Raw genomic sequence first — 23,106 nt, 5'->3', positions numbered from 1 at the left:
GGTTAAACTGCAAGGCCTTCATCAACCCCACAGCCCCAAGTTAATTTCAGCATTGGCCATTTGTAGAGAAGTGAGAAATAGTGATGGGCTTGGATTAAAAATATCTGGATTTGAATTCTGCCTCTACTACTGACAATGTTGTCATCTTGGGCAAGTTTTAATGATACCAGCAGCAAGGGCAATAATAGCAGTAGCTTTTTTTTGTTAAGCACTACTGTGCATCGTGCTAAATATATATGTTGTTTCTGATCCTCCGAACAATCCTCATGGGATGTATTTTTTTCCTCCCTTTGCAGTCTGGCCTTGGCTGCTGTTTCTACCACATACTATTTAACCTTGAGCCAGTTAATTCCTTGAAGCTTTTGTTTCATCATCTGGAAATTGGGGTTAGTAATATCTACTTCCCACAGTCGCTATGAAGATTAAATATGAAAAGATATAAAGCATTTAGGCCATAGTCTATCCCAGAGACAGTGATAATGACCATTATAGCTTAAGGTCTCACCCCTATTAATCTGAAGAGCCAGGTTTCAGATCTCGTTCTAGAGGCTGCTTCTTGAGGACAGGTGGGAGATGCAGCATCCCGAGTGGAGCAGGTGAGCAGTGGCAGGCATGGGGAAGCTGGTCTACTGCCGCTGGCTGCTGAGTAGCAGGTGGAACTGGGACCCGAACAGGAAGTGGGGAGGCTCCGGTCCCCCTGACCCGAGGGCTAGCAGCTACCAGCATCGAGGGCCGTGTCCCTTGAGGTTTGGCTGGGACCATGTCCAGAACCTGCCAGAGTTAGTATTGGTAAAAGGATGCCAATACCGTCTAGCCAAGCACAGCCGTAAGGGGCAGTGGGCATCCTGGAGTCATCCTGCACTTAGCACTGCCCTTCCCAGAGGACAACCAAGGACATGTGGCACTGGGGAGGTGCCCAGCTTGTGTGGGATACAGCCTTGCAAAGACCGCAGGCCAAGCGGGACTCTCCCATTTTACAGATGGGGAAATCAGAATATGAGAGGTCAAATAACACCAGCAAGGAGCAGAATCCCGACTTGAAACCTAACATTTTTGCACCAATCCTTTGATAGCTCTGCAGAGCTTAATTTATATAGATGATCAAGTGAGAAAATTCAGCAACCAGTGTTTTAGCTTTATGTTATTTTTATATGTATTTTTTACTTGAATTATCTGTTCCATTTGAGAGGCATGGCTTGGGCAGTATGTTAATGAAGAGAAATCTGGGCTGTTTTGTAGATCTCCCAGGAATATGCTCTCGGAGCACCTTTTATTTTTCCTGCATGTCGCTTGTCATTGTAATTTAACGGCTGTGTACGTGTAGTTATTGCTCATGTCTATTCCTTCATCAGACTGGAAGCACCAAGAGATAGGGCCAGTGTACCGCCTGCTTCCACCCCAGACAGTAGGTGCGTGGGAGGGTGCGAGCAGCGCCCAGGGACTGAATAAACCCCGTTGTGGAAGGCAAGACCTTTGGCTCCTCAGACCCTCACATTAGGAGGGAGGGCCAGTGAAAGATGATTCGAGGCACCTGGCCTGGCTGTGAGTGCATCACGGACTAGAATTGGGGGTGCTGTGCTGAGTCAGCATGATGGTTCCCAGTGCTCTACTTACTGTGGAATAACGATGGTGTTGAAAAGCCTGATAGGCTCAAGATAAATATGGAGAGTTCTCCTACTGTTCCTGTTTTCTTTGTCCTGTTTTGCTTTTGTAAGCATATGCTTGTCAGTTAGGGCTGAAACCGAACAAATCAGCTGCTAAATATGGTTCTAAGAGAAATAACATTTTGGTCTTTTTAAGGCCCGTGAGTTTGGAGTAAGCACAGTCTTCTAGCAGATGTCAGTAGGGAATCTGCGGGTAGGCAGTCGTTCTGGGAGCTGTATCAGCCGTCCACATTCTGCGAGGGTTTATTTCACCCTGACGCAGAACTGGTGACCTCAAGTGAAAGATCTGGCACAGAATGGCCATGGCTTGAAGAAGAGGAGTTTGGGAGAAGGGTTGTCTAGAGTCTGTACAAGCTCCCAATTTCTCTCTTGATTTCATTTTCAGAGAAGGGGGAAAGGGCTGGGAAGAATATGTATCATCTATTATGATGCTAAGGAAGTAGTCATCCTAGTTGTATATTTAGGTTTGGCTTTTCCAATCTTTGGGATTTAGTCCAGAGATGTTATTCAGTATTCTGATAAATCCAGTGTCATTCAGGGGACCTGGAAGAATTAAAGTATAACTCAGTGACTGGGAATATTAACTCCTAGATCTTAAATCACGCCACCCTGCTGAGAAGTCAGACTTGAGCCTGCCAATGCCACCTGAATTTCATCAGCTGATAGACGAGAGAATTTATTCCAGCATCCCAGGAGCCCCGAAAAGTTAATGCGTCTTTCCAAATGTCTCGCTGATTTCTAAAGAGACACTTGTTTGTCCATAGATATCTGACTTGGTTTGTTAAGCATGTGGCGATCTTGGTTAATAAACAATCGGTGTTCTTTTTTTTTTTAATTAATTAATTAATTTATTTTTTATTTTATGGCTGTGTTGGGTCTTCGTTTCTGTGCGAGGGCTTTCTCTAGTTGTGGCAAGCGGGGGCCACTCTTCATCACGGTGCGCGGGCCTCTCACTATCACGGCCTCTCTTGTTGCGGAGCACAGGCTCCAGATGCGCAGGCTCAGTAATTGTGGCTCACGGGCCCAGTTGCTTCGTGGCATGTGGGATCTTCCCAGACCAGGGCTCGAACCCGTGTCCCCTGCATTGGCAGGCAGATTCTCAACCACTGCGCCACCAGGGAAGCCCAATCGGTGTTCTTATACTGGCTTTATGAGTTGAAAATATTTGAAACACACCCTGAATTTTTCTGCAGCATATTCCTTGTGTATTAAATGAATTCTTTTTTCAAAGGGAAAAAGAAAAGGAAGGAAAGAGGTTAATATTTATTGAAGTCCTATGAAGTATCAGGCCCTGAGCTAGTCTAGACACTTTCCCAGTCTTCACAGTAACCCTGCCTGGGACATACTATTGTTCCCTTTTTAAAGATGGAGAAACTGAGACTCAGGGCAGTTTTGAAACTTGCCCAGGGCTGGAGAGCTAGCAAGTGGAAAATCAAGGGCCGGGAATTCTGATTCTGTGAAGCTGATGGGGTGGTGAGTGGTTAAGGGCCTGGGGTTTGGAGTCTGACCCATCCCGGCTCAGCCACCCGTTGTTGGTGTGACCTTGACTTAGTGCTTACTTTCTCTGAGGCTCCGTTTCCTCCTCTGTAAAACAAAGGCAAGGACAGCAACCACTTGATAGAGTTGTGATAATCAAATAACCTATCCATGGAAAGTGCTTAGAATAGTACCTAGCACGTAAGTGCTCATGAAATGTTAGTGATTATTGTGATTTTTATTATTATGACTAATCAAATTTGCCTTCATCAGTAACTTGCTGAAAAGTTACATTTTCTTTCATGGAACAGCATGTCTTTTGATACGTCGTTATATTTCATTATGAAATAATGTAACCTGCTCTACCTTAGAATTAAATTTTCTTTTCAGCCTCCCAGCAAAGGTTAAGATCTGAATAAAGGCATGTGTAGCCAACAGGGATTCCTGACTTTGGTAAATGTCAATGATTTGCTCATTTCTCCTTGGTGTATGTAACCTTCTTCCATGCTGCCCATCCTGGCTTTACGAGCCTCTATGCAAACATGAGAGAGAGGATTAAGCTGATTCTTTTCTCTCACCCTTCCTGTCTCTGTAACATGATCATTAGGCACAGCGGCTTCTCCTTGTTGCATTGCACGTGGCCGCATCCTGCACGTGCATGTGGCCATTGCACGTGGCCTCATCCTGACAGCCTGTCTTCTCCACGTACCTGAGGCACAGCTTACAACAATGGCCCTTATGAATTTTCTTTAGAGCTGGGATGACCATAGGAGCTTATGCATGTGACAGTTTTGTGCAGCTGGGAGCCGGGTCAGGGGGGTGCGGAAGGGGCAGTGGCTGGGACAGCTATTTCTAGATGGAAAAAGAAATGACGTAAGCTTGTTAGACCTTTGGCTCTACATTCTGATCCCATTTTTTGCGACTTCCTCTACTTATATTGTGGAGCATTGTGGGACATCAACCTTATTGAGTAAATAGTTATGTCTAGCAGTTGTGTGTTGGACACCATGCTAAGTGCTGGAAACACTAAGATAAATATGCTCCAGTGCTTGCTCTCAGGCCATTTGTAATTCATCAAGAGAGAGAAATGGAAGAGGGGACCTCACTGTGTGAGAGTGGTTATCACGGAGCCATGCACAACGTGCTGTGGGGGCAGAGAGACGGGGGCACTAATTTGAGACAGGCTTCACAGAGGAGGTGTCACACTGGCCCTTCAAGGATGGGCCTTGCCTCATAGAGAACAGTAGAAGGAATAATCGTGGCAGGCAGACCGTATGAACCGAGGCAGAGAGACATGGCTAAGTGTGATGTGTCAGGGAAGTGAGGTTTGAAGTGGTTGGATGTAGCACAAAATGATGGAACACGAAGCTGGGAATGAAAGCTGGGCCTAAGAATGACAGGACCTTGACTTTCAATTTGAACCACCTTGTGTAGGATTTTAAAGCGCGGTGTGTTGTGTTTAGAAATGTCTATTTTAGAAAGATTGGTGTGAAGGATAGGTTGAAAGGAGGAGAGAATTGATTGAAATAAACAGTCCCAACAAGAGATGGTGAGGGCTGTTGTACGAACAGCGTGGAGTAGACGGACGTGGTGGACTTCTGGAGATAAAACCCTTAGCACTTAGTGAACAACAGGAGCATGGAACCTTGGGGTCAGGCAACCTTTAAGGTATGGGCGGAAGAAAGAAAAATCTCTCTGAGAGGCTGGATGACGGAAGAGAAAGGAGGGGGTGGATTTCAACAAGAGTGGCTATGCTCAGCAGTGTCCGTGCCTCAGAGGGAACAACCAGGACAGACTGAGAAGAGACCATTACGAACAAGAGATCGAGGTCCCTGGTGAGCCAGGAGAAGTTACTTTAGAGTCCTGCAAGAATGGAGAACACAGCCGAATGCTTACAACATTCAAGCTATATCAGTATTCCCCAAGAAAGTCTCTGGCATTTATATGCATTTGTGTAAGGGAATATTCACAAACATCCAGCTGTCCAGGTACTTGGATTGGGGGAGAGGGAATAGGGAAGCTTAAGAGTCAGTGCTAAGTTCAAGTGTCCCTGAACAATAGCTCTGCCTTGTGCTTTCTAGGGTCTCAGAGAGCCCCCTCCTTGCAAACACCATGACTCTAACTGTGCCGTTTTGTCTTATTACTATCAGTGTACTGTAGAAGGTAGATGCTTGGAGACTTCTCTTCCCTCCTTGCAAACACCACGACTCTAATTGTGCCGTTTTGTCTTATTACTATGTGCATACTGTAGAAGGTAGATGCTTGGAGACTTCTCTTCCAGTTCCAAGTGGGCCCTCATTTCTAGCCACGATGCTTGTAGCAGATGCCGTGGTGTGTCACCCAGATTCCCTGTCCACTGCTGAGGTGCTCATGGTCTACCTGCTGGGAGTGTAGGCGGCTAGCGATGGTTCTCACCTGGGAATTGTCCTCGGCTGAAGAGTGTCCCTTCACCCAAGATCATAACCTCTGGGACGGGGATAGGGGACAACCTGCATGCAATGACTAGTCAATGGAGGTGGGGTACAGAGGCCCCCATGCCTCAAGGTAGGGTAGTTCTGAAGAGTCATCCCAACTCCAGAGCTCCTGTGGGAGCAGATGAAGTCTTGGTCCCACTGCATTGCACTGACTTCCGTCATCCGCTCAGTCCAGGCCTTCCTCAGTCACTCCCCACTGGCGTTGGTTATGAGGCACATCCCAGTGAACCCTCTGTGTAAATCTCGGTGATTCTCAGAGTCTGTTTCCCAGGGAACCACCCTAATTTGACGACTGTTTCCGGTTTGGTTGCTTACCCAAGGCGGGATGCCAATCAAACTCTGTAGTCCCTCTGATCTTTGCTTCTGAGCCCGTTGATGTGTCCAGTGGGAAGAGCCTCTCTTCCAGCAGCTGGAATGAAAGTCTTGGCATTGAACCTTCTTGGCTCCGACTGGCTGGACCAATATGCCTATGAATGGATTGTTTGAGGAGAGGAAGGAAACTAGGAGTCAGCTGCCTGGCTCATATTGAGACCTGCCCATTACACCCCAGCCCTGAGGAGACGTCTGTGAGGTGGGGTGACCCCTGGGTGTAGAAGTGGGTCCCGCTCTGCACCTTGTTTCTGCTCCTGCCTCTCCTTCCACCCTCCTTATGCTTCCCAGGCTCCTTACGGCAGCTAGTACTCACCATCCTACATGTCCTTTCTTTTGTTCATATTTTTTTTTTAGTCAAGAAAAATGAATGTTGAAAACACAGTTGAGGGGCTTCCCTAGTGGCGCAGTGGTTAAGAATCCGCCTGCCAATGCAGGGAACACGGGTTCGAGCCCTGGTCCGGGAAGATCCCACGTGCCACGGAGCAACTAAGCCCTTGCGCCCCAACTACTGAGCCTGTGCTCTAGAGCCCGCGAGCCACAACTGCTGAACCCGCGTGCCTAGAGCCCGTGCTCCGCAACAGGAGAAGCCACTGCAACGAGAAGCCCGCACAACGCAAGGAAGAGTAGCCCTCGCTCACCGCAACTAGAGAAAGCCCGCGTGCAGCAACGAAGACCCAATGCGGCCAAAGATACATAAATAAATAAACATTAAAAAAAAGAAAACAACACACAATTGAGATATTTCAAGCAAATGTAGGACCTCTCTTGAAATTTGTTGCAGAAACACCACTGCACAAACTACTGGGAAACACAGCTTAGAAACAAACAGCAGCTGCCACCATTTGTGGGCTACTTCTCCCCCTTTTCCTCATTTCTTTCTAATTCCATTCATAGTAAAACCTGCTGCTCTAATGGCCTAGTAGTTTGACAAACATGATTTTTCTTTCCCATCTTGAGGCACCTCCCAGGTGGCCTTAACAGTGACTTTTAGCTCTGGGGTCTCCGTCTGCAGAGCTCTAGGTCCTTTTCCCATGTTCTCCTGTCTCATGGTTCCATCTGGGATGATGTCCACACCTCCCTGACCAGGTGGGGCATAGCTGGAACTTCTGGACTTCTCCATCTGTCGGGACATGAGTCTGGAGTGGGGTTTCTTGCCTTCCTGGCTTTATAACAATGGATAATGCTAATTGCAGTCTTTGTGAGTGACTAAGTGCTTCAGCTGTTGCTGTTTTGTCTTATTTTTTGCTTTTTTAATTTGTTTTCTATGTGAGATCTTTGAAGACACATCACAAAGGGCTATTCTTGGGCCTGATTTACTGAAGACTGTCACTTTAAAGAGCTCTAACTTGTCACCTCCAACTCATTTGTCCCCTTCCCTGTGAATAGCAGCCCCTCTCCCTTTAAATGCTACTAGAGGTGTGGGATTCCTCAGCTTAAAAATGATTCCTGTCCGATATTAGGTTTGCTGACTACGTGCAGGTGTGGTGCTAGGCCCTCACTTACTCTTCCCCAGAGCTCTGCTGGGTAGATGTCCTCCCCGTTTTATCTGCGTGGAGACTGAGTTGCTCTCCCAGGGGAGAGATCTGGGATCATGCCGCCAGACAAGGCAGAGCTGGGGCTCAGCCCAGGCCTGTCTGAAGCTAAAATCCAGGCTTTCCCCCGCCTGCTTCTCAGTCACTGTCACACCATATGGCAGTGCTCTGTAAACCTGTTGACTGGAGAGGGGAAATGCTTTTTAGGCCAGAGGCTGACGTTTTTTTCATTTGTCCCCCAGAGTTTTTTTTTTTTTTTAAAGTGAGTTCGTGCCTAACATTTAAAAATGAGATCTCACATGAAACAAAATGTTCAGTTTTTCTTCAAAAAAATCTTCAGACCTGGCAAGACTGTGCTCATAGGTTGACATGACAACGATTGGTTCCAGCTGGCCCCCCTGCCCCCCAAAGGGGACGTGACTTCCTCAGTTTGTCCCAGGCCCCTGCGGCCCCCTCACTCTTTTCCGTTACTTGCCTGGCCTCTGTGGACATGTATGTTTGTGATTCATGAGCTAGGCCTTTAAAGAAATCATTTCTGTCCAGTTAGGAATCAGAGGAGGTCAAAGGCACTTTCTGTCTCTGAGTTGAATCTTATAGCTTTGATTTTTCTTTTCAGCTTTCAGGGATGGTAATTTGGTAATAATATCCACGATTATTGGATATTTATTGAGCGCTCTAACACAGCTGACTCTTGAGGGTTAGCAGACACCTGTTCGGTGCTAAGAACTTGCATAGTTCTCCGGTTTCGTTTGCATTCTAGATCCTGCCCGGGACTCTCCAGGTCCTGCAGGAACTGGAGGCCAGCCGCAAAAGCGTATTTTGCAGAAGCAGCATTGTCGAGAGGGGAGATGAATCCAGAGAAATACTTTCTGAGAGAGGAAGTTAGGTTGATTCCATTTTCTCTTGGAAACTGTTGACTTCTGCAGGGAAGATTGGCCCACAACACAGGAGCACTCCTTTCTGAACTGCCAGTGTTCGACACAATGAGCAGCTCAGAAATGTCAAACAGAAGGATCTTCAAAATTAGAACCCCTTCAGGATGATGAGCCTTTCAGTTTAGCCCCATGTACCTACAAGTGTATTTCCATTTGACAGTGAGAAATGCATTAATTCTTTTTTTTTTATCATTTCAATGAAGTCTCGTTTCCTTTTGTCTGATTTAAACACATCTCATAGAAATGTAAATTAGAAACAAATAGATTTTGACTCATTTCATAGCCACAGCTGAATTAAATTTTAATGCTCTCTAATATTAACATATGAGAGCCCCCCCAAAGCTAAAGTTGTTATTTATTTGCTTATTTTAAATGCGTATTTGCTTTTGATTAAGACAACGGCTAGCATATCGTTTTGACTTTTTATTGTTTATTTTCTTTCAGGACCCTGCAGGGATCTTTGAATTGGTGGAACTTGTTGGCAATGGAACATACGGACAAGTGTATAAGGTAAGTTCCTTGAGCTTGAACATGGCTTATGTGTGGTTTCGGTTCATGAATGCGGAATAGCAGTGCTGTCTGTTCTCACTCATACATGTCTCATAACAGATTTAAAATGAAATAATATACTTGTTAATTGACTCTCCATCTTTTTAAATGTATCTGTAGTCCCATTGCCTAAACCGGATTCTGGGATTTGGGCATTTCCCTTCATTATATATGATAGAGCTTATAGCTGACACATGCATTCTGATGGTGCATATCTGAAGCTCTTTAAATGTTTCGTTTCTTTACTTTAATCACTGCCAGAACTGGTTTTCAAAGGCGCGAAGGATGCTATTTACTTTAGAAATTTAAGCTATTAAAGTATCACAGCTGGAAAAGTAGATTTGTCACTGGCCTAGGGCATGAGTTAAATGAATTTAGTGAACACTGTTAGGAGAAAACTGGCCACCTCACAAAGAAAGGCCTAATGGCAGCAACGACTCTTACAAGATCGGAAATACTTAGAAGTTAAACTTGAGCTGAGATTGAGCTGAGGAATGAAAAGTTCTTCTTTCCCTTTTACTAAATTTTTGCTTACAAATTCACTCCAAACATGCTTTTAAAACATATTTTCTCCCAGAAAATGATCTGAAAAAGTGATTGTTTAGAAAAGTGGGTTGATTCTCCTGATTATCAAAAGAAAATGGAAATTAACTTTTTGGACTAAAGCTCAGGGGGTTTTAGTGAATGAGCTATTGAAATAAATGCCTTCAAAACAAACCAACTGTTTCCGCATGATTATTTCAAGGGAAATATCCGTCACTTTCCTGAGTGGTAGTGATATGGGATGGCATTTTCACTACAAATTCTCTCTTGTTGTTCTATTTTTAAAAAATTACTTCTTTGAGTCCTAAACTTCTCTTAGTTGATTAAAATTATTGTAGAAGTCATCCAGATTGTAATATTTCTGATTCTACAGAATGTCAAAAGTATATGTGTGTGTATATATATACATATATATATATATAAATATATAAATACTTAAGCCTTTATTTACCAGGAGGTACCCTTTGGTGTCCACTCCAGGGGAAAATTTCTCTCTTGAAAGAAATGATTATTTCCTAAAATGTCAACGCCCTGCAATTAGACAAAATGTAGTCTACTCCAGCTGTTCACTTGACACTGATCCTGTCTGACACAAGAAAGAAAGGTGTCGCAGCAAATGCTTTTAAATACTTTCAGTGAAGATAATCAAGTTGGAAGATCGTGCTATTGCATTTTGAGAAGTTGGATTGAACTTGTGAATTAATGTGAGCTTATGAATTAAGCCCTGATTTAGGTAGAGAGTTACTTCTGATTCGCTGTCAATATGGAGAAGCAACTCTGTATAATGCTGTTGGTTTTATAGTGCCATTCCATTGTCCTGTACTTCCCACCTGTAGAATACACATCTGGGAGATGATTCACAGCTTTGTCTACTAATCTAAGAGGTGGACTGTACACTCTTGCAAGGCAGGATAACAAAGAGATAAGGATTCTCAATTAAGGATGAGAATGTTTGGAAAATCCAAAATTAGCCCTAATTTCTTGTTACCTGAAAAAAAAAAGAAAATGAAACAAGTGGCAAGAGGTCTCAGATCTTCCGAGAGGAAAGAAATTCACCAACTACGTTGTTAACACTATTGTTCTAAAGGGTGCCCTTCTCTTAGTGGTTGAAACAGAAATTTGGCCTCTCTCAAGCTGAGGGGAGACTGCAAAGATGGCCATGGTGATCACATTGGACTTTGAGACAGGAGGCTTGGTTTCTTTTACCAGCCCTATGTATTGTTTTGTGGTACAGCAGCTTTTCTGTGCATTAGTCAAGTGAGAGTGTTTGCTATAAATGTTTTGGGGACTTGGAATGATTTACCTGAAGGATTAATCCTCCATGCCCAGTTAAGGGTTTGGTTTCTAGACGACCCAGATGATTTTAGGTGGCACCCCCTCAAGAACAGAGACACCTGGGTTTTCTGGGTCACTAATCCAGTCCTGCTGTTACTCTGAGCCCTGAAGGATTAAAGCTTAATAAACTGCAAAACCTGAACTCAAATACACGTGAACCTAAAGAGAAATAATTTAGGAAGTGATTGTCCACATTATAGGTTATATTTAACTTTTATGGAATAGGTATATTTCTAAAATAGTGTAAGCATAAATATAAATTTTAAAGCCCTAGGAACAGATTTCTATACCAAAAAAGTCTGTGATAAATACTTTCTTTACATTAAATATTAAATCTTTGATTTAAATTTTTTGTAACCCTGGCTTTTGTTGTTCCTGGATTTCATAAAATGAGGTATAATTTTTTGAACAATTATACAGATGTAGCCTTTCTTTTCTGGAAAGATTCTTATAAGTTTCTTTTAATAAGCTGTCCTAAGAGAGTCATAATATAATTTTATTTACAAGTAGTTTTTAAGAAGTAGACTTAATTCAATAAACAAAAAGTATACATAGATATTAAGAGAGTATTTCTTGACGTATATCTTCATATAAGCCACTTACATCTAGATGTGGAAACATATTTTATATAAAGGTCATTAATAACATTTAGCTTTTCAAAGTTGGTTCTAGCCTTACTCCCAAGTCTAGCTTGGTCTGTCTCTCCTTGGAAGGTTAGATTTGTTTATCATTTTGGTCCCAGGTGGTCAAGTGGCAGTTCAGTATCTGTTTTTTGCTTTATTTACTAGACAGGTTGCATAAATAATGAAGAGTAAAGAGGCTCTGTCAGGGTTTTTAATGAGGAAATCACCTTCTTGGGCCTATGGCTCCCATGAAAAAAATGAACCAACAAAAGGCCACATACCCGTTTGCTAAAGACTTTGGCTGTTAATTGGCATGCCACTTATTGGGACCTAATGGAATCCAGACACATTTTTGTTAAAATAGAGTAATGATTTTAATAGATCCAAATAATTATTTAATGTTTATTGCTAAAATACCATTAAATCTTAGCTACAGATTTCAAAAATGAATGTTAGTCTATCCTGTTTCTTTTTTTTTTTTTTTTTTAAAACGTTTCTTTAATTAATTAATTTATTTATATTTATTTATTTTTTTTTGGCTGTGTTGGGTCTTCGTTTCTGTGCGAGGGCTTTATCCAGTTGTGGCGAGCGGGGGCCACTCTTCATCGCGGTGCGCGGGCCTCTCTCTGTCGCGGCCTCTCCCGTTGCGGAGCACAGGCTCCAGACGCACAGGCTCAGTAGTTGTGGCTCACGGGCTTAGTTGCTCCGCGGCATGTGGGATCTTCCCAGACCAGGGCTCGAACCCGTGTCCCCTGCATTGGCAGGCAGACTCTCAACCACTGCGCCACCAGGGAAGCCCCTATCCTGTTTCTTAATTTGCCCTTTGGAACTGTATATTGGTTATTGCAGAGATGGAGATGTACTTTATTCTGGGGTGACAATGTGAATTGGGAATATGGTGGATTCCTCAGTATCTCTCAGGTTTCTCTTAAAACCTCCTCTAGGTTGTAAAGTATGAAGTAAAGAGGCCATATTGGTGGTTACAGTACTTGTTGAGAGAGACATGGTGACTGAGTGTGTGTGTGTGTGTGTGTGTGTGTGTGTGTGTTTTCAAAGGGTTACAAAGGTCCTTATAGGTCATCTGGCCTAACCATGCCTCTGCCAGCGTCTGTTCAGCCCATCCTTGATCACCTCCACTTGTGTGGGATTCATTACCTCGCAGTCATTCCATTTGCCTGCAATTCCCTTTCAATGTTCATTATCATGTTGAGCCAAGATCCTGCCTTCCTAAAATGTTTACCGGTTCAAGCTCGTTCCACTCCCTCGGAGCTATTTAAAAAAATAAATGTAATCTTCTTCCACAAGAACATAGTCCTTCAGATATTTGAAGAAGACTTCTCCCTTCTTCCCCCAAACACATACTTGTGTCTCCTCATCTCCAGGCAATGTAGCCACAGTTGCTGAATTAATTCTTCGTATGACTTAGACTTGAGGTCCTTCATTATCCTGGCTTCTGCCCTGAAACGATTCTAACATATTAATAAAAATAATACTTCATACTTTAAAATAGCTTTCTATGTCATGAAACATTTTGTATGTATTATCTGATTTCTGATTTAATTTCAATAATAATTTCATGCGAACCTTTTTCTCACCTCAGGGTCTTTCTAGTAATAGTTTCTTCTGTCTAGAGCACTTGCCCCTCAACCCTCTCATGACTGGCTTTCTCTCCTTCAGGTCCCAGCTCAAATGTTACCTGCTCAAGGAAACCACTTTTCATCCTTGTGTCTAATAGAGCCAGCCACTGCCACTGCCTCCCACCTCCCAATGACTTTCTCTGTCAACTTGTTTTTTTGTCTTCATGGCATTGCCACTCTCCAAAATTATTTTACTTCTTTGTTCATGTATATATTAAACAATTTAAATGCATAATAAGGAAAAAATAAGGGTAGGGACCTAGTCCGTCTAGCCATCACTGTATCCCCCATCTGGTACATAGTAGATGGTGACCTGTGTGTGGGCCAGAATTGAGCTCTGTCTTCCTTGATAATTCTATTTATATTCATTCCCAGTTTTTTCAGCATTTCCCATAAAATATCAGTCTGCTTACTTCAGATGTGAATATTTGGACAAAAGTCATCAACAGAATTCTCTCCCTGTTTTTTATGGTAAGGGTGTGGATTTTATGTTAAATTAATTATTGATAGTCTGTAGAAGCAAGACACATGCTGGAAATTTACAAATGAGGCAAATCCATTTTCTGGGGTTCACCCTCCTGGCAGAGGTTCCCAGAGTTTACTATGCAAAACAAATATTTGAGAAATGATTAAAAATGTAGATTTCCAGGCCTAACCTCTCAAATTTTGATTCAGTAGGTCTGGTTGGGGTCCAGGAATCTGCACTTCTCATAAGTGTATGGGTTCATTCTGATGTTCAGGGCCCTGGGGCCACACCTCCAGAAACTCTGCAAAAATGATTGTAGATTATCCTGTTGTAGGGCCACTTGAGTGAATGTTAATCCTAATGTTTTTTGTAATCATTTACTTTAGGGTTTTTGTGCCGACTCTAACATGCATAAACTGAGAAAAGTAAAAAAACACAAAGATCTGGACCTGAGATGTGATGCCAGCCAGTTCTGACATACTCATTCTGAGATTTGACTTTCGCTGTTTTTATTTGACATGCTTGTGATTACAGTTTAAGGTTGTTTCTGAATAATTCAACTCAAGACCTGACAGTTGATACGGTCAAAACTGACCTGGTATAGATAGAAGAATCTGAGCCTGTTGCATGAGATTTCCTTAAATCTATATATTGTGATCTCTTAATAAACTTTCTGTTGAAGTGAGACAAAACATTTTAATAGTAGGCTTATTAATATTCTTGCTATGGAGGTGATTCTATGACATACTCAGGATGCAATGTAGCTTTTCATATTCTGTTCTAATGAATCATGAATTATACTATTCACTTCTTGTTCGGTAAGGAGTGAGTATGGGAGAATGTTGTGTTTCTTAAATAATAGTGGCATTTGTTTTTTAAACAAAAATTCAAATATAAAGAATACATTATTTCACATTTGTTGAGTGCCAGTGAAAAAAGCCCTGTGCTTTGTGTGGGAAGAATGCAGAGCCAACAGAGGTGGTTCCTACTCTAAAAAGTGTGCAATCAGATTAACTAATTAGGACTCTGAATGCTTACTGTGTGCTAAAGCTTTTCATATATGGTGTCTTAGTTACTCCTTATGATTTTATAGGGGAGGAAACTAAAGCACATTTTTTAAACCACATTATCCCTTCAAGGCAGGGTTTCTCAGCCTTGGCACTGGGTTGAGAAACATTGGGGTCAGATAGCTCTTCGTTGTGGAGGTCCTGTCCTGAGCATTGTAGGATGTTTAGCAGCAACCTTGGCCTCCACGCATGAGATGCCAGTGCACCCCAAAGTCCTGACAATCAGAAATGTCTCCAGACATTGCCAACTGTCTCCTGAGGGGCAAAGTTGTCCACAGCTGAGGACCACTTCTCTAAGCATAAGAGAAAATAGCAAAAACTCTTAAAATTGATGTGCAAACAGAGACAGTGGGAGTGTAGAATATAGAGCAATGTGAATCAGAGTGGGGACCTGAATGAACTGTGGGAAGGGGATTTAGAAGAAGCTTAGAGGCCTTGGCACATGCATATCTTGGGGTATAATTTAGCATTTTCATAAGTGGAAAGGAGTGTAATGGAAAGGACTTAGGAGCAGGACTGAGCTGGCGTCCAGTCTGTTTCTGCCTCGTTCTGGTTTTGTGAAGATGGCCAACTTGCTCTCTGAGTAACAGTACTGTTAGTAATAGTACAGTGTAGGGTTGTTATGAAAACTAAAGTGTAATGCGTGTGGAATCCCTCAGCCCAGTGCCTGACACATATTAGGCACTCAGCAACCTTTTCTTCTTCCCAAACACACGCGCCAGGGGGAACCTAGCTTACCAGCTCTTTCCTTGGTCTTGGTTTTGCAGAAGAGTTTCTGATGTGCAAGAAGCATTCATAGAAGATGAGATCAGAAACACACACACCTTTGTGCTTCACCTTCTACCTTTGAGTTCTTGGTTTTTATGTATGTTCAGAATTGCATTATTTATATTAAATCCAATTCTTAATTCTTCTTTATGGCATTTGATGACATAATTGCCATTCAGATACTATAGTTGGTCTTTGTTTAAAGAAAGCCAATTTCTCAATAATTTGTAAGAAGAAGTAGATTATAGTTGGTCTTTGTTTAAAGAAAGCCAATTTCTCAATAATTTGTAAGAAGAAGTAGATTATTAGAGGACATAAGAAGAATTGGGTGTAGCGCTCTGGGATTTTAGTGAGGTGAGAGTGATTTTTAAATAATTATATATTTTACAAATTTGGGGGGGAAGAATCAATGGTTTTTCCCCTTAAGATAGTACAAGATCTAAATAGAGAGCCCTTTTTATGAGATTCGTAAGGAGAGTGGGGTAGTAAGGACCTCACTTAGGACCTGAGGATCTGTCTTTATGGGTTTGGCTCTACCTCTAACTTGCTGTAGCTTTGAGCTTGCCATATCACCACTTAGAGCTTCAGGTTTTCTCATCTGTAAAATGAGGATAAAAATGCCTTTCCTGATATATCCCATCAGGTTACTGTGAGATTGAAATGAATTAAGGACTATGAAAGTATTTTGTTAAATTTAAACTGCTATGTACACTTAAGGTTTGATTATTGCTATTGTCTTTTATTACAAGGTAGGTGGCAGAGTCCCGTATACAGGGACTAGGGAAGCTTAATCCTCAGTTTACCTTTCTCTTCTTCATCCTTATGCCCGTTAAGCTGTGTGTTACCAAGTATATGAAAGTCCCCTCTGGGTGGCCCGACTCCAGCTACAGATTCATTCTTGCACCCCTTCTATTCTGTGATCTTCAGGCAAACAGGGTCATTGGATTGAGTGGAGGTCTCTCTGGCTTTGCCTTTGCCTCTGCCTCACTGACATTTGTTAGCTAGACAGTCACATTTCCCAAAGTGTGTTCAGTGGAACCCCAAGATCAGCTCTGTGAAAAAAGAATAGAGTGACTAAAGAGGTTTCATAGTGCTCCTAACCATCCCTTACTCTTGAATATTAGCATTTATAGTACTTTGTTCTACCCAATATTTTCCCAATTTATTTAACTGTGGAATCTCCCCTTTCCTCTCCCTACCCAAGTAACTGCTTTTAATGCCTCTTGGAACTATTCTATAGAACACAGAAAATCAGGATGGCTTATGTCTGGGTACCGTAGCTGAGTACCCATCTCCCCATTGCCGCAGCCTCCGTATCATCCTTCGCATCAGGGGCATTTTATATAAAACATGGCTGCAGTTCTATCTTTCCTGTTTCCCTGTAAACCAGGCTCTTGGGCCAGGTCTAGTATGTCGATCACCTTGAAAAATAATTTTCATACTGTTTATAGTAACAGATTATCTATTAAAATTGATATAGCCCAAGGGTACTAGTTGGTTTCATTCACTTAAAAAAAGTTGTACCTGCCAAAAATACCCAAGCACTATTTTTAGTGTGATTTTTAACATCAAAGAGACGTGTCTCTAAGATGCTGTAGCACATGCAAAGCATTGTTCTTAGTCATAGGTTCATTTGACTATAGCTAAGACTTTAGGATTACTTAGTTATTATTATTTAGTCTCAGAAGGTACCTTCATTGCAGTTGGCCAGAATTATAGGTAACAATTTTACTCCTGCCTCATAAGTAGAATCATTTACCCTTGAAATGGGTTGGCTTGATGAGCTTTTCATAAATCCCCATGTTCTTTGCATCTAATTTGGCTCAAGACGATGTCACCTCATGCTGTGATCGTTGGGTGTAATGAATTAGATGGCTACCACGTAAGCACAGAGGGAAGACCTTTGTGAGCCCGTGTGCCATCTGCATAAGGAAGGCCACTTTCTCTGCTGGGTGGCCAGACCTCCAGAGTAGCTACTAAAACTTGCCACAGGGGACTTTGTAGGATTTCTTTTTGCTGCTCGTGTTTCTCAGCCCTCACTGTTTACGGAAATCATCTGGATAGCTTTGAAAAACGAAACATATCTGGGCCCTTCTCTAGAGATTTGGTTCTAGTGGGTCTGGTGTAGGACTGTGTAAAGCTGGTTTCTAGCACTTCCCAGATGCTTCTAATGCAAAGCCAGAATTGAGGTCCACTGGGCTAAGGTATTGCCTCTCAGGTAGCTTACAGGCTCTTTTTGGTGTCTTTTGCCTTTGGGGAGGAGTCTCTTCCACTCTTATCTCTATCCTGGGGTTTTGTTTACCTTGTTTGTTCATTTATTCAACATCAGCCTTTAGAATAAGCATCTATTATCGGCTTGGCACATGTGTGCCACCTTTCCTTAGAAGTGTTTAGATTACTTTAGTTCAAAATTCTTCCCTTCCCTCTCATATCAGTGAATTACCAAATAACTTGGTGCGCTGGCACCCTGGTGACTTGTAGTTTTTAGATCTCATAACACCCTTAATGATTTGGTGATTATAAGGCAGTCTCAAGTAATTAAACAATCAATAGTTACTATGTAATTACCATTATTTGGGGGTTTTTTGTAACCTGTGAAATGAAACTCCCTCAGGATTACAGGCACAGAATTTAGGGCCATGCACAGTTTTAACTCTTTAGACATGGGAAACATTTGAGACTCTCTTAAAAAGAATAATTAATTGGGGCCCTGGATTAAATTTCTTATCTTTGTGGTTTAACCTCAAATATAATTTTATTAAGTCCACTTGGATATTTTGCATGCGCAAAAATAAGTATCTACTGTTTGGCAAGCAAGTATGTGTTCTCTATTAAGTAGGAGCCCTGCTCGGTGGTGAGGATCTGGAATGGGGGAGTGAAGCCTTGCCAGGGCCTCCAAATCGGGCAGAGTACAGCCTCTTCTGTCGAGTGCTGTGGCCTTGGGCATTGCTTCTGATTTTGGTCCTGTTGCTTACTTTCCCAGGCAATGCACAGAACTGCTGTGTGTTTTGTTCCCATCCACAACAAAGGAAGAGAGGATAGCAGCTGGCTCACCGAGAACTCTTTTTTTTTTTTTTAAAGATTTTTAATTTTTATTTATTTATTTATGGCTGTGTTGGGTCTTCGTTTCTGTGCGAGGGCTTTCTCTAGTTGCGGCAAGCGGGGGCCACTCTTCATCGCGGTGCACGGGCCTCTCACTATCGCGGCCTCTCTTGTTGCGGAGCACAGGCTCCAGATGCGCAGGCTCAGTAGTTGTGGCTCACGGGCCCAGTTGCTCCGCGGCATGTGGGATCTTCCCAGACCAGGGCTCAAACCCGTGTCCCCTGCATTGGCAGGCAGATTCTCAACCACTGTGCCACCAGGGAAGCCCGAGAACTCTTAATAAATACAAAATAGCTACCATAATAATAATGATAATAACGAGATCATCTTTCTAGACTGCAGGGAAGAGTTAAGAACTAAATTATGTGAAGAGCTCAGTCTCCTTTAGGGGGAAGGTGCTCTATTGTTTTAGAAAACTTGCCCATGATTACATAATATAGCCCGTTGGGACATATAGTCTTTGGCAGGCCACTAGCATGTTCCAGGTGATGCTTTTCTTTAGAGTATTTCTTGAGAAATTCAGTTTTGTTCTGTGCATCACGTTCAGGAACGCAGTAGGAGGCTCTCAGTTGAATTTACTAGAAATCTTACTACTTTTTAGTTTTGCCTCGTTCTTTCTCTCTCCCTCTCTCCTTCCCCCACCCTCTCTTATTGTGGTAAAATATGCATGCCATAAAATATTGTTCAGTAGCATTAAGTACATTCACATTGTTGTGCAACCATCACCACTATCCAGATCCAGAACTTTTTCACCATCCCAAACTGAAACTCTGTACTCAGTAAACAGTAATTCCCTACTGCCCACTCCCCCTCTTTCCCCCAGCCTCTGGTTTTCCTTTTAAAGAGTATTCCCAGTAAACTTAATTGTAGAAGTGATGGTTTCCTGGAGAGTTTCTTGTAACACCTGCTCTCCAACAAGGCCGGAAGGGTCCTGCACATCTGCGTGTCCGTGTGTCTGTGTTCCTCAGGATGACTCACTGGCTGCTTTATCCTCCAGGTGACTGAGTGCCCAACACCTGCAGAGCAGCATCTTGTTCCAGGAAAGCTGAAACCGGCTGAGGCCCTTGACTTTTTCAGCCTGTTTATATCTAAATAAAATGATCCTTCTCAGGTGGAGGTAGAAGTAGAGGTAGAGGTCAATCAATGTGCAAGCATTTTCTATGAATCCTAACAGAGTCTTGTTAATGTCTTCTCTATTAAACTGGGCTGTGATTATTCTTATCACACTTTTATAATGAGATTCCCCTTTACCTTTAAATGCAGCACCTGTTTTCTTTTTTAGTAAGTAAATTTTTTTTTCTTCCATATGAAACTCCAGTATTTCATACGGCGGCAGAATGTTCTGGAAGGAGGTGGTCAGGGTGTCCCCGATGCAGCTGTCCTTTCTCCAGTGCGCCACTCCCCTGAACACCCCTCCTGCATCCATCCACAGAGCAGCCCCGCACGGAGGTCCCCAGGCCCAGATTCCTCAGGACGCGACCTCTGTCTCCCTATCCAGCCTTGTCCTGGGCGGATCCGCACTCATGCGTGCGCAGTGCTATCACAGTGCTAGCAGTTTCTGTTTATCCGTGCCACCTACCCGACAGCCTTAACCCTTGGCTCAAAAGCAGCCCTCCTTCTCTGCACCCTGGGACACTTGCTGACCTCTCCTCATCATCCTGCCCTCACTGTTTTGTAATGTTCTGTCTGGCTGTTTCCACTCTGAACTCTGAGCTCCTTGAGTTGTGGAACATTACTTTACTTTTTCTCTAGCGCCAATACAGAGTAGATGGTTAAAAATATCAACTGTAAAGAAAAGGATACCACTTTCACGTTTTGCTGAGCTTGGAACGCCCTATCTCAGTGGAATACGTGTCATTTTTGCTTAATCTCAACTGTTGAAGCATATACATCAAGGAGACTGACCCTCAATATAGTATTTAATACTAGCCAACAGCTGCCAAATACTGATAAGTTACATCAAAACCGTGTCCACCTACTGTGCATTATCACAGAAAAAAATAGGATAAGGAAAAAACTGTTTCGCCTTTTTTTTTTTTTTCCCAATTATTAATTTATTTATTTATGGCTATGTTGGGTCTTCGTTTCTGTGCGAGGGCTTTCTCTAGTTGTGGCAAGCGGGGGCCACTCTTCATCGCGGTGCGCGGGCCTCTCACTATCGCGGCCTCTCTTGTTGCGGAGCACAGGGTCCAGACGCGCAGGCTCAGTAGTTGTGGCTCACGGGCCCAGTTGCTCCGCGGCATGTGGGACTCTCCCAGACCAGGGCTCGAACCCGTGTCCCCCGCACTGGCAGGCAGACTCTCAACCACTGCGCCACCAGGGACGCCTTCGCCTTCTTTTTGAAACTGGTTTCACGGACATGATCTAAAACTGTCCCTGTGGCTAAATGGCTACAGGCCGTTTAAACTTGTAAAGACCCTGTTACACACTTCTGGGAACAGAGGTGGGTTTTCTTAGGTTTTCCTTTTGCTCCCCTGTCTCCAGGACTGTGGAATTGAACATCAATATTGATGATTATAACAGTTTTTATAAAACCTTCGTCTTCATTATTCTATTTGACCTTCACAGTATCCTCACAAGTGAGACAGAAGGGATATGATTATCCCTGTTTTAAAGTTGAAGAAGTTAGGTCTCAGTTTATAAATGACTTTCCTGAGGTCAACAAGTAGGCGATAGAGCCTGACTCGTGGTCACATAGCCTAAATTCTCTCAGCTCCACACACAAGTTCCCCAGAAGGAAATCTGGGGCGGGAGGAGAATCCCCCTAGATGTTTGGCAGGGATTGGTTTTGCCCTGCTCTTGCATTGCATGTTTAGAATTCATTTCAAGTAGATCCCTGATAAGTCTGAATATATAATATAAAGCAGTGATGACATAACTTGTTTCAATATATAGTTGGTCTAATCTTTATATCCAAAATACTGAAAGGTGATTGATGGTTGGGTAGTTAATCACTGATTTCTTACACTATGTTTTTATACAACAAACAAAATTGCTATTTCCCCAGAAAGATAGGAAGGGAATTCTTTTCCATCTTTCTAAAAGGAACTTGGGCTTGTTACATTTTACAGTGTGAAATGCTGCTGTGCTGATCATCTGAGGGAGTTGGTTGCTTCTTTTCTCATGACTTGTTTTTGGTGGGAGTGGGCAGGAATAGCATATTTCTAGACTTCTTCAAAAATCAGCTCCAATATCCAGGTGCATGATTTTTCCTCCAAAAGACTCTGTAATCAGACTGGAGCTTGATAAATGTTTGTTGAATTGAATTGATTTATTCTCTCAGCTGCAGTCGTGTACTTTTGGAGCAAATGGATGAATCTTACTGCTCTGGAGACCAGGCAAATATTTGCCAGTGCATAATCTGTACTTTTCTCTCCAGTTAGCTGTAACCTGGTGTGGCATTGTGGTAGATTGCTTACTCTTTGCCTTTGTGTTTTCCCCTCTTAGGGGGGCCTAGGTTTGTGTGTTTGGGGTTGAGGATGGGGAGAGACAGTGAAACAGAGGATAAAAGGACAGAATTTCTGGGTAATGTAGTTGAGAGTGATCTGGCAACAGTATCAAGATACAAACTATTTGTTGAATAATTTATCATGAATGCAGGTTGGGAATCTCTCTGTAGAGACTCTCCATTTCTGTTTCCATTAAGGATCACACTGGTCACGTTTTTTTTTTTTTTCCCCTGCAGATTTTAAGTAGGTAGTGCCCATGACCCAAGAACTCCAGCAATGCCTCTAAAGGCCATTATCAGATGCTTCAATGAGAAGTTTGACCTGTATTCACCTCATTCGTTCTCTTTATGTGTCAAAAGAGTGAAAGTTAGTGAAAACGAAAGACAATGAGTCTTTTTGTCTGGATGGAGGCAGAGTTGATTGTATATTCTCTTAAAAGGAGTTTCAAATGAAGCAGATTCTGATTTCCCCCTGCTAACCCTTCTGATGATTTTAGCAGAAGAGGAATGTTTTGTCACCTAAATGTTTGGTACATTTGGTTCTACAATTTTGTACCCACTTACCCATGTTGAGAGATCCTTCAGAACTTTCAAAACCTTTTATTCCCTGAAGAAACCTATCACGGAAGCTCAGCACCCAAACTGCTCTCCTCCCCACAGGGATCTGCCTGTCTGTTGAGTGCTGAAAGGAGGAAGTGCTCGGCGCCCAGCCTGAATGGTCTGCGGCAGGATGGGGATGGGGTGGGATGAGCAGATGCCTAATGCGGAGCCCAGGCTGCCCTCTTCCTTGGGTCTCCAGCTTACCCGTTGCTCAGGACGAGACTTGCTTGAACAAGACTAATGACTACAGTTAATCATCTGAGTAAATATGTTCTAAATTTAAGGTGTGTCCAAGAAACCAGTGTTGGAGTGTTGGTAGGGGATAAGGAAAAACACAAAATAGGGAGAAAAAAACAACAACAAGCCTACCATCAAAACCCAAAACAAAAATAGCAGCGTCCAGAACAAAAAGCTCGTTGTTTGACCATTCTTTTCCAGTCCAGAAGCAAAGGAGATTTATGAATACTGGTTCAGCTGATGAGTAGTACCATGGTCAATTGTGGTCTTTGAAGTTT

General features: G+C 42.8%; 1 protein-coding gene across 10 annotated transcripts in view; it reads left to right on the top strand.

The window, feature by feature from the left end:
• Nucleotides 1-23,106, top strand: part of TNIK (TRAF2 and NCK interacting kinase) — a 411,284-nt gene that overhangs the window by 81,050 nt on the left and 307,128 nt on the right. For all 10 annotated transcript variants that reach the window (XM_059920518.1, XM_059920526.1, XM_059920525.1 and 7 more), the window contains exon 2: nt 8,898-8,963. In XM_059920518.1, the coding sequence (XP_059776501.1) occupies nt 8,898-8,963 (66 nt within the window). The remainder of the gene's footprint in view (nt 1-8,897; nt 8,964-23,106) is intronic.

Source organism: Balaenoptera ricei, chromosome 4 (genome assembly GCF_028023285.1).
Source record: "Balaenoptera ricei isolate mBalRic1 chromosome 4, mBalRic1.hap2, whole genome shotgun sequence".
NCBI classification, from domain to species: Eukaryota; Metazoa; Chordata; class Mammalia; order Artiodactyla; family Balaenopteridae; genus Balaenoptera; species Balaenoptera ricei.
Note: the sequence above shows the minus strand (reverse complement) of the source record. Positions and strands in the feature narration are given on the sequence as shown.